The 16,137-nt window shown below is 42.3% G+C and overlaps 1 protein-coding gene across 1 annotated transcript in view; it reads left to right on the top strand.

Annotated features, from left to right (window-relative positions):
* Positions 1 to 16,137, top strand: part of LOC112069623 (zeta-sarcoglycan) — a 53,168-nt gene that overhangs the window by 30,256 nt on the left and 6,775 nt on the right. Inside the window, exons 3-7 of the mRNA XM_024136976.2 lie at positions 1,756 to 1,857; positions 5,338 to 5,425; positions 9,175 to 9,297; positions 9,501 to 9,573; positions 14,269 to 14,392. Of these exons, the coding sequence (XP_023992744.1) occupies positions 1,756 to 1,857; positions 5,338 to 5,425; positions 9,175 to 9,297; positions 9,501 to 9,573; positions 14,269 to 14,392 (510 nt within the window). The remainder of the gene's footprint in view (positions 1 to 1,755; positions 1,858 to 5,337; positions 5,426 to 9,174; positions 9,298 to 9,500; positions 9,574 to 14,268; positions 14,393 to 16,137) is intronic.

Here is a 16,137-nt window from a genome sequence, read left to right as displayed (position 1 = left end):
TGGATGATGTCACTGGACATAGTCCTGACTGGACACCAGTCACAAGGCTGAGCTGGATGTATGTCACTGACATACGCCTGACCTGGACACAGTAAACACCAGGCTGAGCTGCTGGATGTATGTCACTGACATAGCCTGACCTGGACACAGTACAACAACCAGGCTGAGCTGCATGTCACTGACATAGCCTGACTGGACACAGTAAACACCAGCTGAGCGGATTAGTTCACTGACATAGCCTGACTGACACAGTAACCACCAGGCTGAGCTGTGGAATGTATGTCACTGCTAGCTGCCTGCGACCAGTAAAACAGCTGAGCTGAATGATGTTGTGTATGCCTATTAGAGGCTACACTGGTGACACTGAGTGACAGGGTAGAGGGTAGAGGATCACGCTGAGGTGACCGCAGCACACTGAGTGACAGGGTAGAGGTAGGGGATCACGCTGAGTGAACAGGTAGAGGTAGGGATCCCGCTGAGTGACAGGGTAGAGGTAGGGATCACACTGAGGTGACAGCAGCACAGCTGAGTGACGGGGTGAGGTAGGGGTCCCGCTGGTGACAGGGTAGAGGTAGGGGATCACACTGAGTGACAGGGTAGAGGTAGGGGATACACTGAGTGACAGGGTAGAGGTAGGGGTACACTGAGTGACGGGTAGAGTCGGGGATCACATGAGGTGACAGCAGCACACTGAGTGACAGGTAGAGGTAGGGGATCACACTGAGTGACAGGGTAGAGGTAGGGGGAGTCACACTGAGGTGACACGAGGTAGGTAGGGTAGGGGATCACACTGAGTGACAGGGTAAGAGGTAGGGGATCACACTGAGTGACAGGGTAGAGGTAGGGGATCACACTGAGTGACAGGGTAAGGTAGGGGATCACACTGAGTGACAGGTAGAGGTAGGGGATCACACTGAGGTGACAGGGTAGAGGTAGGGAATCACACTGAGTGACAGGGTAGAGGTAGGGATCATCACTGAGTGACAGGGTATGAGGTAGGGGATCACACTGAGTGACAGGTAAGGTAGGGTACCACTGAGTGACGGGTAGAGGTAGGCGGATCACACTGAGTGACAGTAGGGTAGAGGATACGCTGAGGTGACCGCACACTGAGTGACAGGGTAGAGGTAGGGATCACGCTGAGTGACAGGATAGAGGTAGGGATCCCGCTGAGTGACAGGGTAGAGGTAGGGATCACAACTGAGGTGAAGCACACACTGAGTGACGGGTAGAGGTAGGGGATCGCTGTGTGACAGGGTAAGGTAGGGGAATCACCAGCTCAGCCTGGTGTTTTACTGTGTCCAGGTCAGGCTATGTCAGTGACATACATCCAGCAGCTCAGCCTGGTGCTTTACTGTGTCCAGGTCAGGCTATGTCAGTGACATACATTCAGCAACTTGACTCTTGCAGAAGACACATTTCAGTTGAATGCATTCAGTTGTACAATTGACTAGGTATCCATCCCCCTTTCCCTTTACACACGGGAGTAAAAAACAGGCAATTATACATCTTTCACGACTTCTGGGGTACAGCACTTGATGTAAACGAACGCAATGCCAGTAAAGTCATGATTGTTGGCAAACAGGGTCGTCGGTAATGTGTTTTGGGCGTGTGTGTGAAAGCTGGTGTGACATGACATTGTTACGAATGTTAACGTCATTATAGAAGTAAAAAAAAAGTGTGACAACTGTTTAAAGGGCATTCCTCTCCTTTAGGCTGCTTATTTGTTCTGTACTTTTGTTGTACATTTTGCAGGACGGAATGGGAAACCTTCAGGTGAACGGGGAAGGGATACGACTGGAGGGAATATCGGAATTTCTTCTTCCCCTTTATGTGAAGGAGATCCAGTCAAGAAGGGTAAGCTACTCTGTTTACTAAACCCCACCGATGTTCTCAGTGTAACGGAGTTAAGAACATACAATAAGCTCACTCTACAGTGATAAGCTTACTCTACAATAAGCTCACTCCACAGTTGGCTTGAAATGTCGCCGATGGAACTGTTGACTTAGATATTTTCCGATAACTCAAACTGTTGCTGCGTTGTCAAGGATGGGGTACGTGTGCTAGCAAGGCAGAGGTCCTGGATTCGAGCCTCGGCGTGAGCTGAATCGGAAGGAAGCGATACTCACTAAGCAAGCAGCAGTCACATCCATAACATCAGCACTAGGGTTAATGATGATGCTGGAATGAACCCTATGGCATTTCATATTAGGACTGCTGAATGATCATATGATGATACCAGATTCTCCCTATAGATGTAAGTGGAGCTCATCTTAGAGATCTTCAAAAAAACGTTGCTCGGCTCTGATGGATCATGCTTGATGTTGATTGATTTATTAACCACAGAAGAATACAGAACTAGGCCGTAGAGAACTTGCTATATATGGAGTTTAGTACATTTCTATGTGTTGCCCCGGGGGATATTGCACGTTTTTTTCTCCAGACGGTACTCTCTTCCTCTCCTCCCCAATTTCCTGCRCTCCATCAGAACTGTATCAGGTTCCCCCCCCAATCAAAAGGAAGATGGATAARGGGGGACTCTTCGTTTCTCACAAGTCACACACAACCTAGTGTAGATGACAGACAATTACAGGGGGGACCACAGTCCCAGCTGAATTTTCAATCAAGCCGGTACAATAAATCCCCCTGCCTCCCACTCCACTTTGATGTCAGCAGGATAACTGAACTCCTGCACAAACTCGCCAGTTTTTCTTAGACACCCAGTCCATCCGAGCTCTTCAATGTTTCAAAATGAAATGGATAGCAATCGCAGGCCTTAAAGCCTCAGTTGGAAGTAGATTTGCTTTGGATGACTGTTTATTGTACATGGACAACGACTGGATGGTGGGCTTGGTTTGATACTCTTGATAAGTTTGAAAGTTAATTCAGTTGAAATTGGTAGTATAATTTCTCATTAATTATATTTCCTCAGATGTAGTCAGATATATTCTTAAATGTCAGTATGTTCAGCTAGTCGTTGAATATTGAGCAGTTGTCACGTCCGTCGTAGTGAGGAGACCAAAGCGTAGCGTGACGTGAAGACATTTTTTTAATACAAGACTAAACACGAAGAACACTAAACAAAACGAACGTGACTGCTATAAACAAAGAGTGCACACATGCAACTTCACATAGACAATAACCCACAAACCATACTGGAAAATGGCAACCTAAATAGGATCCCCAATCAGAGACAACGATAAACAGCTGCCTCTGATTGGGAACCAATCTAGGCCACCATAGACCTACATAATGCCTAGACTACACACACACACACCTAGACATACCAAAACCCTAGACAAGACAAAAACACACATACCACCCTTGTCACACCCTGACCTAACCAAAATAATAAAGAAAACAAAGAATACTAAGGTCAGGGCGTGACAGCAGTTGATTGCAATAAAACTGGCAAAACCTTAGTTGGACATTAAGATGACATCTATCACTGTTCGCTTTAATTATTATATATTAGGGTAAAAAAAAAATCCAGAAAATCTACAAAATTTCCTTCCCAAAATTGCAACCATACCGGTAATATAAAGCTGCAGCTTATACAGTATGTTGATCCTCTGCCACAAAGCTAGTTTAGGAGATTTGTGAATGTGAGATGGAGATTGCCTTCAGTAACTCCGTCGAGAGGTCGCTTGTAGCCTAAACATTATAGTCAGCGATAATATTTTATTTTTGCTTTAGGGCGGCATAAAAAGAGTATATTATTGGTCCATGGCACCCGTCATTATTTTTCTCGGGAAACGAGAAGGAGCTTGGTCGGGAAGTCCCGGGATACCGGTCACCAGTATTAAACCGATGTTTTTACAGTCTGTTAGAAGGCTATGCTAGGAGAGTGTTACGGTCTCACCGGAGATATTTGCAGGACAGAGAGCACAGGGAATCTCTGAAAGGATCATTCAATATTTTTTTTCACCGGAGGAAATATGTCAGGCACCGAGAGGATTGTGTTTATCCACTGAGTTGAAGAGATACTGTAAGTTGCATGTTGAGTTTAGTCATGCTCCGACATGACTAAACTTCTAATCAATAAGCCATTACCGCAGAAATAATTATGGCGGACCAGCCTTTGCATTGTACTATGTGGGGACGTCTTGTTTAACATGCCTTTTATACAATATAATGGCCCTCTATATAATACTTTGGCACGAACCAGCAGTTTAATGTAATTGTGAATATATCCATGATGTGTTACACTGCAAATACAGGGAGGAGACTGTGTGCAATTCAGTTAAATGTTGACAAGACCTCATTTGTAATTTGTACGATCTTAGACAATATACTGTAGCTCACAAGAGTATTTAAAGTGAATCAAATCTATGTCATTCATAACTGAGTACAGTGGCTTTTTCTCTTGAGATGTCAGCTGGTCTAAAAATAGGTTCGAGCATGTATAATTAATTGGACTGGAACTACTTCCTTGTGGAGTCTTTAGAGCTGTGTAACATGACTTAATTCTCTCTTCACTTAAATCATAATGGACAATGATTTTATAAAACAAGCTAGTTCAAATAGATGGGTTTAGGGAGTTGCTGATAAAATAGATGACAATTATTATATATTTTATTGAAGATTAAATCCGTGATGACCACTGTTGTAGCGGTTGTTTCAAAACAGATGTTTCCTGTTAATGGTAAAGTGTAATATTCTGTAATATAACTTTTTTTTAATAACTTACAGTGAGATCTTGATATCGTTCCACTAGCCTAACCTCCACTTATCCTGCTGCCTTTGGTTATGAAGTGTCCTTGTATGCAGGGCAGCACCCTTGGCATTACTTCAGCCATTGGTAGTTTTTCACAACATGCTCCATGAATGTGTATTAACTCCATGAAGTTCACGTGACCTTCTGACCTTTCTGTAAGAGCCACAATGACTAGACTATTTCATCAGTTCACAGAGTATCATTCAGGAGTGCTAATGTTTGACCCTCAGGTCAGATACAATTTAAGACCAAAACATACATAAATGGCACAAGATGGAACATTTCATTCCCCACTCACTTGGTCTGTTGGTTCATGATCTTGTGTCAGAACAGGAAATGAATGAAAACTAGATTCAAGGAAAATCAACTCGGGTCTAATAATATTTTGTGCTCAACATTTAGATTCTCACAGAAATTGCTGGATCAAATTGTTAGAACCAACATATTTACATGTATCTACCAGGGGGTTTATAATGTATGAATGAAAATGAAAACTCTTATTGCAGGTCACTTGTATTTTCATGTTTTGCACTCTTTTTACATCCCCACTTTCTCTCCTCCTTTCTGCTCCTTCCCCCCCCCCCCCCCCACCCCCCACCCCTCTCTCACGCTTCCTCTAGGCCAGCCCATTGGTCGTGCGGTCGGACAGAAACGTGACTGTAAACGCTCGAAATGACCAAGGCCAACTCACTGGACAGCTGACAGTGGGTTAGATAAGTTCAGAACTGTTTCCCTGAACACTTAAAACAGATGACTAACCATTTTGATACAATATTGATATTTAAAAAAACTAGTGTTTTTCAGCAGCACAATTTAGCAAAGACTCAGTTCAGACTATGACTTCTACTGTAAATTCCAGAATAGATCTCATTTCAATGACTTTAATCAAGTTGATCTTTTACTCATTATGAATCTGCTTTCTTCGCCTGGAGGAGTCACAGCAAAGTGTTCGAGTCATTAACCTTTGAAGCACTTATGAAAAGTGAAATAGCTTCTTCTCATTATCATCAAGTTTAATCATCAGTCGGGCCTAATTACCAGAGTCATTTACATGATTAATGGCTGTTTGAAAGCAAAATGACATGCTTATTAACACTAATAGCTATTGATTTTCACCAGCATACGTTTGGGATTGATGATGATTCATCAAGGCTGGTGATGTGACACTTTGTCAAATCAAATCATATTCGTCACATGCGCAGAATACAAACAGGTGTAGACCTTACTTACCAGCCCGTAACCAACACTGCAGTTCAAGAAAGAGTTAAGAAAATATTTACTAAATAAACTAAAGTAAAACTTTTTTTATGAAAAGTAACACAATAAAATAACAGTAATGAGGATATATACACAGGGGGTACCAGTACCGAGTCAATGTGTGGTGGTACAGGTTAGTCGAGGTAATTTGTACATGTAAGTAGGGGTAAAGTGACTATGCATAGATAATAAGCAGCAAGTAGAACAAAGGAGAGGAGGGGGGGGGTGTAAATAATGTAAATAGTCTGGTGGCCATTTGATTAATTGTTCAGCAGTCTTATGGCTTGGGGGTAGAAGCTGTTAAAGGAGCCTTTTGGACCTAGAAATGGTGCTCCGACACCGCTTGCCATTGGGTAGCAGAGAGAACAGTCTATGACTTGGGTGACTGTATTCTTTGACACTTTTTTGGGCCTTCCTCTGACAATGCCTAGGATATAGGTCCTGGATGGCAGGAAGCTTGGCCCCAGTGATATACTGGGCCATAGGCACTACCCTCCGTAGCGACTTATGGTCAGATACGGAGCAGTTGAAATACCAGGCGGTGATGCAACCGGTCAGGATGCTCTCGATGGTGCAGCTGTAGAACTATGTGGATCTGGGGAACCATACCAAATCTTTTCAATCTCCTGAGGGGGAAAAGGTGTTGTCGTGCCCTCTTCACGACTGTCTTGGTGTGTTTTGACCATGATAGTTTGTTGGTGATGTGGACAGCAAGGAACTTTAAGCTCTCGACCCGCTCCACTGCAGCTTGTCGATGTGAATGGGGGCATGTTCGGCCCTCCTTTTCCTGTTGTCCACGATCAGCTCCTTTGTCTCTCACATTGAGAGAGAGAAGTTGTCCTGACACCACACTGCCAGGTCTCTGATCCCCTCCCTATAGGCAGTCTCATCGTTGTCTGTGATCAGGCCTACCGCTGTTGTGTCGTCAGCAAACTTGATGGTGTTGGAGTTGTGCTTGGCCACGCCGTCGTGGGTGAACAGGGAGTACAGGAGGGGACTAAGCACGCACCCCTGAGGGGCCCTGTGTTGAGGATCAGCTTGGCAGATGTGTTGTTGCCTACCCTTACCACCTAGGAGCTGCACATCAGGAAGTCCAGGATCCAGTTGCAGAGGGAGAGGGTCAGGGAGAGGTTGAAAATGTCAGTGAAGACAAGTGCCAGTTGGTCCGCGCATGCTCCAAGTACACGTCCAGGTAATCCATCTGGCCCGTGGCCTTGTGAATGTTGACCTGTTTAAAGGTCTTGCTTACATCGGCTACGGAGAGCGTGATCACATAGTGATCACAAAGTCGTCCGGAACAGCTGGTGCTCTCATGCAGGCTTCTGTGATGCTTGCCTCGAAGCGTTCATAAATGCCATTTAGCTTGTCTGTTAGGTTCGCGTCACTGGGCATCGCACAGCTGGGTTTCCCTTTGTTGTCCGGAATAGTTTGCAAGCCCTGCCACAGCCCACGAGCGTCAGAGCCTGTGTAGTAGGATTCAATCTTAGTCCTATATTGACCCTTTGCCTGTATGATGGTTCGTCTGAGGGCAGTGGGATTTCTTATAAGTGTCCGGTTCCTTGATAGCAGCAGCTCTAGCCTTTATCCCTGTGCGGATGTTGCCTGTAATCCATGGCTTCTGGTTGGGATATTTACGTACGGCCACTGTGGGAACGACGTTGTCGATACACTTATTGATGAAGCCGGTGACTGAGGTGGTATACTCCTCAATGCCATTGGATGAATCCCGGAACATATTCCAGTCTGTGCTAGCAAAACAGTCCTGTAGCGTAGCATCTGCATCATCTGACCACTTCCGTATTGAGCGAGTCACTAACACTCCCTGCTTTAGTTTTTGCTTGTAAGCAGGAATCAGGAGGATATAATTATGGTCAGATTTGCCAAATGGAGGGCGAGGGAGAGCTTTGTATGCGTCTCTGTGTGTGGAGTAAAGGTGGTCTAGATTTTTTTCCCTCTGTTTGCATGTGACATAGAATGGATTAATGTTTGGATGCATTAATGTCCCCGGCCACTAGGAGCACCGCTTCTGGATAAGCATTTTTTTGTTTGCTTATGGCCTTATACAGCTCGTTGAGTGCGGTCTTAGTGCCAGCATTGGTTTGAGGTGGTAAATAGACGGCTATGAAAAATATAGATAAACTCTCTTGGTAGATAGTGTGGTCTACAGCTTATCATGAGGTACTGTACCTCAGGCGAGCAATACCTCGAGACTTCCTTAATATTAGACATCGCGCACCAGCTGTTATTTACAAATAGACACACCCCCACCAGACGTAGCTGTTCTGTCCTGCCGATGCACGGAAAACTCAGCCAACTGTAGATTATCCATATCGTCGTACAGCCACGACTCGGTGAAACATAAGATATTACAATTTTTAATGTCCCGTTGGAAGGAAATTCTCAAACAGAGATCCTCCAGTTTATTCTCCAGTGATTGAATGTTGGCCAATAGAACGGATGGTTGAGGTGGGTTACCCACTCCCCAATGAATTCTCACAAAGCACCCCGATCTCCGCCCCCTGTATTTCCTTCTTATTTTTCACACGAATGACGGTGATTTGGGCCTGGTCTCGGAGAAGTAGTATATCCTTCTCGTCTGACTCATTAAAGCACAAATCTTTGTCCAGTTCGAGGTGAGTAATCGCTGTTCTGATATCCAAAAGCTATTTTCAGTCTTAATAGCCAGTAGCAGCAACATTATGTACAAAAGAAGTTACAAACAACGCGAAAAAAACAATAGCCCAGTTGGTTAGGAGCCWATAAAACGGCAGCCACCGCCTTACGCTTGATCTTCACTTGTAAACTGGTGTCCGATTAGGCAGAAAACACTATTTTGGGAAATTTTAGACAAAATAAAATGGAACTTGGTGAGAATAATTCAAATGCACAGTCATTGCGCACCATAGTTATTTGGATTAACCATAAAGAGATTTATTGACTACTGGATATGCTATGAGCACCTACCTTAGAATGATAGTGCACTATCTGCTGACCCGAAAATTAAGGCTTTTAAAATTCCAGATTGCTTTGGTTAGTGACTACAGTCAGTTGTAGCAGCAACCAAATGGGTACCCGGGTTTGCAGTTCCTTCGCCCCTGTTAGAAATGGCACTATTTTGGTGCCATTGTTAGTTCCACTGTAGAAATGAATATAGAACCCTATAGATACCACACAGCCAACTACTGCTTGTCTTTCCTCAGGTCCAGATTCAGTGGAAGCACGGTGTCAGAGATTTGAGGTGCGGAGCAGGGATGGAGGGAAGGTGCTGTTCTCTGTAGATGAAAAGAAGATCAGCATAGGAACAGATACAGTCAGAGTAACTGGTAAGAGAGACGCTGCAGAGCCCAGTCTGTCCAGTTTATACACAGTAATCTAACATCTCACTTTCACAAGGAATACAGAAAAGCAGTCACTTAGAAACAGTAAAATCTGGCTTTGTGTGACTTCCCTCAGTCACCCCTGGCATAGTTCACATCATGAAAGCACTCCTTCTGTTGATTGCATTTGTGATTTTCTTTGTGGAAAGGCTCAGACGGAGGGGTCTTTGGACACTCTGTGGAAACGCCACACATCCAGGCAGACAACTATCAAGATCTGAAGTAAGTTTATGCTCACATTTAAACTTCTTACATTTCGGACTATTTTGTTTAAAAGCTATACATACTGAATTAAGCGTTTATTGTCTTTCATATACATGTTCAATTAAAATGACTATGCATAATTACTCAATGTTCAATAAGTTACTTGTTAATTTAAATGTTGTTCATCCCATTTTCTATCACCACCGTTTTAAACAGCACTGTTGGTAGTTCATGCATTCCTCATTGTCTAAGCTTTTCATTCAAAACTCTGACAAATACATCAAACATGCACTATAATGAAAATTGCACAAGCGTAAACTCATTTATCAGTTGTTCCACTTGGAAATAAGTGCATTACATTAGGCTTTCATGAAAATGAGTGGGATTAAATGCATATCACACTCACAAGGCAGTTCCTTCTCTCGAAATACACTTAGCCTGAGCCAGTGGCCCCCGTAAATCCATTAACAAGCAATAATGAGTGTATTTTTAGTCTATCTTCATGGTTCTACAGGGAAGATTCAGATTAAAGTTGGCAGAAAAAGTGTTATGGTAGCTAATTCCTCTGTAGTGAGTTGTATATTGATGACGTTGCCCATAGCAAACACTGTTCAATAGTAATTTAGCAAGAAATTAATTTACTGTTGAACAGCTTCCCAAATCCTAGACCGTATCTTAGACTTAGAATCACACGTAGAAGTGAATCTGAAAAGGAGAATCTGAAAAATAATTAGCTAAATTGGGAGAAATATATTGCCTACATTGTTCATTATGTATTTGAAAATAAACATTTAGTTTAAAATCAGACCTATTTAATTCATAATAAAATGCAAGTTCGCAACATATTTTCTTCCCTATAGTGTAACTTTTAAAAAACTATAAAAAATGATATCTTGAGGAAGATCTTTTCTCTTGACATATTGATATGGGCTATCATGGCCAAGTAGACTAGGGTCAGTTTGAGCTCGTTGGATTTACTGAAGAAAACGTGGAGTAGCATCATCACTGCAATACACACCATGTCATCAATAGTAGAGTCAGAGGTCATGCAAAGTGGAAGATAAATTACACTATAGCTGTGTTCGAATACCCCATACTAACTTACTATATACTACATACTTAATGAGTATATACACACTACTAGTTCATTTTAGTATACTGTAAACAAACGGTGTGCTTTCAGTTGAGCGTATTAGCGCTTCGCCTGTCTCCCGGAAGTTGATGCTGTTGCTATGCAAACTCTTGCTGACTTGTTAGCGTAACAAATTATTAGCTAGACTTCGTGTGTGTTCGTAATTTCAATCTGGAGTGCCAGATTGTGCTCTGGGGCGTTTGTAAATTCAAGGCATTTCGCACTCGGAGCGTTCAGAGCGAACACTGGACGCTCTGGCCGAGGAGTAGGGTTGATCCGAGCGTTCTGACTTCACAATAACAGCAGTCAAGCACCCAAGCTAACTGGCTAACTACTTCCAGACACAAATCAGAGAACATATCACTGACCATTTTACTCGCCCTATCAGAGCTGGTTATGCAGTGTTCATGTTATCTAGAGCGTTGGTGACTGTGCTGCTGGCAACAATTGAATGATGTTTTTTTTGCCAACGTTTACTGACACCAGACACATTCAACGGGTGTTGAGCGTTCATAAATTCATTAGTTATTCTGCGCTCTGCCTGGCACAGTCAGACGAGAGTGCTCTGAAATCTGAGTAGATAGCCAGAGCGAATTTACGAACGCACCTGAACGACTATACCACTTAGCTAAGCTATAAAATGATGTGAATAATTAAGTCAATAAACGTTGGATAGTTAGTTAGCATAAAGTAAATATACTGGTAAGTTCGATGCTAACATACCTGGTACATACTGCTGTAATGAAATGCTTTGCAATTCGTAAGGATAGCGTAGCTAACAAATTATCAGCCAACATAACGTGTAACGTAACTTATTTGAAAAGTCACTACTTTATTACATTGCTCAACGTTTTCTTAACATTTGTCTCAATTAGTTAATGCAACGAATTTGTATCCGCTCTCGTCGGACTTCGGCTGCATATTTTCCGCTATTTTCTTCAAATCTGAAAACATTGTAAAGCCACACCCATTTTCTGAAGAATTGCATTATGGGCCCTTAAAGCACAGAAATAGTGTCCATATACTTCGTATTTTGGTGTATGTAGTACAGCATCCGGGAACTTTTTGGCATACTTACTATATCCATACTATGACCAATAAGCATACTACATATTCAATTTACATCGCAAATAGTACAGTTAGAAAAGTCATACTAACACAGCTAGCTTGTGCTATTTTGCCACAGTAGTTATGTTGGTCTACACTACGCGCCGTAATTATTGGGACAGTGTATAATTTTTTATTATTTTGGCTTTATACACCAAAAGTTTGGATTTGAAATCAAACAATGGCTATGAGGTTAAAGTACAGACTGTCAGTTTTAATTTGAGGCWATTTTTTATCATATTGGATGAACCATTTAGAAATTACAGCACTTTTTAATATATAGTCCCCCATTTTAGGGGACCAAAAGTATTCACTTCTTTGTGTATTAAGTAGTAAAAAGTAATGTTTTCGGACCCATTTTCATAGCACGCAATGTCTACGTCGAGCTTGTGACTAAAATGTGTTGGATACATTTGTGTTTCAGATTATTTTGTGCCCAATAGAAATGAATGTGGTGTCATTTCGTTGTCACTTTTATTGTAAATAAGAATAGAATATGTTTCTAAACACTTCTACATTAATGTAGAGGCTACCATGATTACAAGATAATCCTGAATAAAAGTGAGAAAGTTAGACGCACAAATATCATACCCCCATTACATGCTAACCTCTCACCGCCATACAGCTACCACCATACAGCTACCACCATAAAGCTACCACTACTGCCATACAGCTACCACCATACAGCTACTACTACTGCCATACAGCTACCACCATACAGCTACTACTACTGCCATACAGCTACCACCATACAGCTACCACCATACAGCTACCACTACTGGCATAACAGCTACCACCATACAGCTACCACCATAAAGCTACACTACTGCCATAACAGCTACCACCATAAAGCACAGCTACCACCATACAGCTACACTACTGCCATACAGCTACCACCAATAAGCTACTACTACTGCCATACAGCTACCACCATAAAGCTACTACTACTGCCATACAGCTACACCATAAAGCTACCACTACTGCCTACAGCTACACCATACAGCTATAATATGCCATAACAGCTACCACCATAAAGCACAGCTACCACCATACAGCTACCACCATAAAGCACAGCTACCACCATACAGCTACCACCATAAAGCACAGCTACCGCCATACAGCTACCACCACACTACTACTACTACCATCGCCACCACACAGCAAATAGATACACTACCCAAAAGGCAATCTATCTATTTATACACAGTTTGACATTAGGTCATAAAGAGTGCATGTTGAACTTCATTACAAACATATTTCCCAGTAACAGGGTTGACGATTGCATCTTAAAATCAGCCATACACCCCTTGTGACAGGGGAATGGAAGGTAGTTTGTGTGCAACAGGGAGGGGACATTGAATGCAAGTTTAACAACAATATTTAAACGTGTTAAAACGTTTCTAGCCTATCTATGGGTAACATAATTTAATGATTTGATTGTGTTACGTTCCCCCCAAAAAGAAAACCATAAATGTTGCTGAAACAGAAGGGGGAACTAACAGAGCAACAACCAAAACAGAACAGGTGTGGTTTTAGGAGGGGGTACTGAAAGACACTCATGGGGGGYTGTCCACTGAAAGTTGACTAGCAACAACAACTGGAACTTAAGACAGCCACCGTGAGCACCCACACAATTTTCCCAAGTAGAGCCAAACAAAAGGAAAAACCCACATCACACTCAAAGACAGGAAGCAAACCAAAAAGGTGGATCAAAATGAGACAAAGGAATGTTTTTCTAGAAATCAAACCAGGAGCACCAAACTAAAGATGTTGACCTTCCACATCGTTCAAGACAACTGTGGCACTGGGCCAGACACTCTTAAAGCTCACCTGGGCCAGCACAGGCGAAACGTCTTCCCACTAACGAGATGGACAACCAGCATAGGTGTAACACATACTGACTAATGAGGTGACACCAATCCATGCCACGTGCTAACGTGCTAAAAGTCCAACCTCAAAACATAAATGGAACTAGTATATGTTCAATGTTTCTTTTGGAGAAAAAAATGCTTTTAAATAAATTGTTTTACTATATTAAAACCAGAGTTCAGTTCACGTTACAGGGTTAAACTTAAACCTGAGGGACAAATGTAAATTAATTACTAATCATATTAAATAGGTAAAAATCTTCAGAAACTACTACCCGAAAGTAACAAAATAACTAGGGCTTTACAATGATGGTGAAACTTGGGGAAATCTTGGCGTTAAGTGTGTTAAAATCTTCCTAGAAGTTGGACAAGCATGACACGGAAGGAGCCAAAATTGGGATTTTCTGAGAAAACACAATTTATTTGAATGACTGCTATTGGAATTTTAAGCATAGATGTATATGATCCAATTTCTCTCTATTCTTTGAACGACTAAACTGTATCTTATCTTAACAGGTTATAAAATAAACATTAAAACAAAATAATCATTTTGAAAAATGAAGTGGAACACAAATGCTTTCATTAATAAGTTGTTGTGTTTGTCAGGCTTGAGTCTCCAACAAGGACCTTGACCATGGAGGCTCCCAGAGGGGTAGAGGTCACTGCAGCCAGGGGGAAACTGAAGGCCACGTGTCGGAAAGACCTGGAACTCCAGTCAACAGAGGGAGAGGTGAGGAGGTCACGCCCAGAATCAACTGTCCTCGACTAACATATCATCATCTATCAAAATAACTATGTCTATAGATGGTTTTAAGGTATTCCCATCCCACAGCCTCAAGTCTCATTGTCAGTTTTTGTTGTTCTGTTAAGGTACTGTAGGGGAGACCGCGGACAACAGATTTTGGAGTTGTTTTTTAAAACCTCACACGGTTTGATTCAGATATTTCAATATTTCACACAAACAAAATACATTTGTCGGCTAATTAATAGAACAGAATAGAGACCTGTGTTAAATGTGGACTTTTCACAAATCTGGCATATAGACGCAAGGTCCTGATGTTACAATTAACCTCAATAGCAGGTTTAGTTGTAACGTTTTATGGGACAGCTGTAACACCATCTTTAATGGTAAAAATGTGTGTTAATTGAACAGTGTTATGATTTGAAACTGATATTTGGAAGAAAATACACTAACTTGACAAAAACATATTTTCATTGTAACTTTAAAGCCATACTACAAAAGACTGAAAAATATTWWTTTTTTTTACCTCCCGTTTTGGACTCGACATGTCAATGTATGGTACAGCCATGCACTATAAACCATCTGTAGTTATCTCCTACCATATACGTGCCTATTGAAAGTCTATACCCCTTTCACGCCAAATAGAGTCCCCCTGTCAAAAAGTGTTGTGTGTGTCTCTGTACTGGGCCGTTCGCACTACCCTCTGTAGTGTCTTGCGGTCGGAGGCCGAGCAGTTGCCATACCAGGCAGTGATGCAACCAGTCAGGATACTCTCYATGGTGCAGCTGTYGAACCTTTTGAGMATCTGAGGACCCATGCCAAATCTTTTCAGTCTCCTGAGGGGGAATAGGTTTTGTCGTGCCCTCTTCACGACTGTCTTGGTGCGCTTGGTCCATGTTAGTTTGTTGGTGATGTGGACACCAAGGAACTTGAAGTTATCTTCTATTAGAGAAACTGGACGGATTTAGCTATGTACAACCATTTTCCATCTAGCTAGCTAGTCATCTACATGTTGCTAGCTATACATWTAGTTCAGTGGAGGCTGCTGAGGGGAGGACGGCTCATAATAATGTCTGGAATGGGGTAAATGGAGTGGTATCAAACACATGGTTTCAATGTTGATACCATTCCATTGACTCCATTCCAGCCATTATTATGAMCCGTCCTTCCCTCAGCAGCCTCCACTGGTATAGTTATATGTCTATCATATTGAGGTATCTAGCTATAAGTTAAACCTGATCAATCAAATGGATAGGTGTACGCAATTATGGTAATTCCAATTGCCCGTAACTAGTTAACTAGGTGTCTTCACTAGACAGACACACAGAGAGACTTGTTTGGCAATCACATGTACCTACGGGGGAAGGATGGCCAGCCACACAGGAGGGTGATTTTTACTAAGGAGGAGTAGGCCATGCTGACCGAGATGCAAGCTGACCATTTCGGAGTGAAGCGCATGATTGCCAACATCAACATACTCTTCTTCTGATGGGGAATTGTCAAGGAGGTGGACAGCTGGGCAAGTGAAATAACCTTTTGTTTATCAATTATATCTGAAATTATTATGATTTCAATGAATGTCATATCAGAGAGAACACAATGTTTAAAGTTGTCACTTTTTGCTGTCTAGCCTGACAGAAGTTTGAGAGGGCGAAGACTGTGGCGCCGGAGTTGAAGCCCATCAAAGTTGTTTCACCACGGCACATGATCGGTAAGTGTCCCAATTCAAATTT

The sequence above is a fragment of the Salvelinus sp. IW2-2015 genome, unplaced genomic scaffold (assembly GCF_002910315.2).
Source record: "Salvelinus sp. IW2-2015 unplaced genomic scaffold, ASM291031v2 Un_scaffold1060, whole genome shotgun sequence".
NCBI classification, from domain to species: domain Eukaryota; kingdom Metazoa; phylum Chordata; class Actinopteri; order Salmoniformes; family Salmonidae; genus Salvelinus; species Salvelinus sp. IW2-2015.
This window is presented reverse-complemented; position numbering and strand designations above follow the sequence as displayed.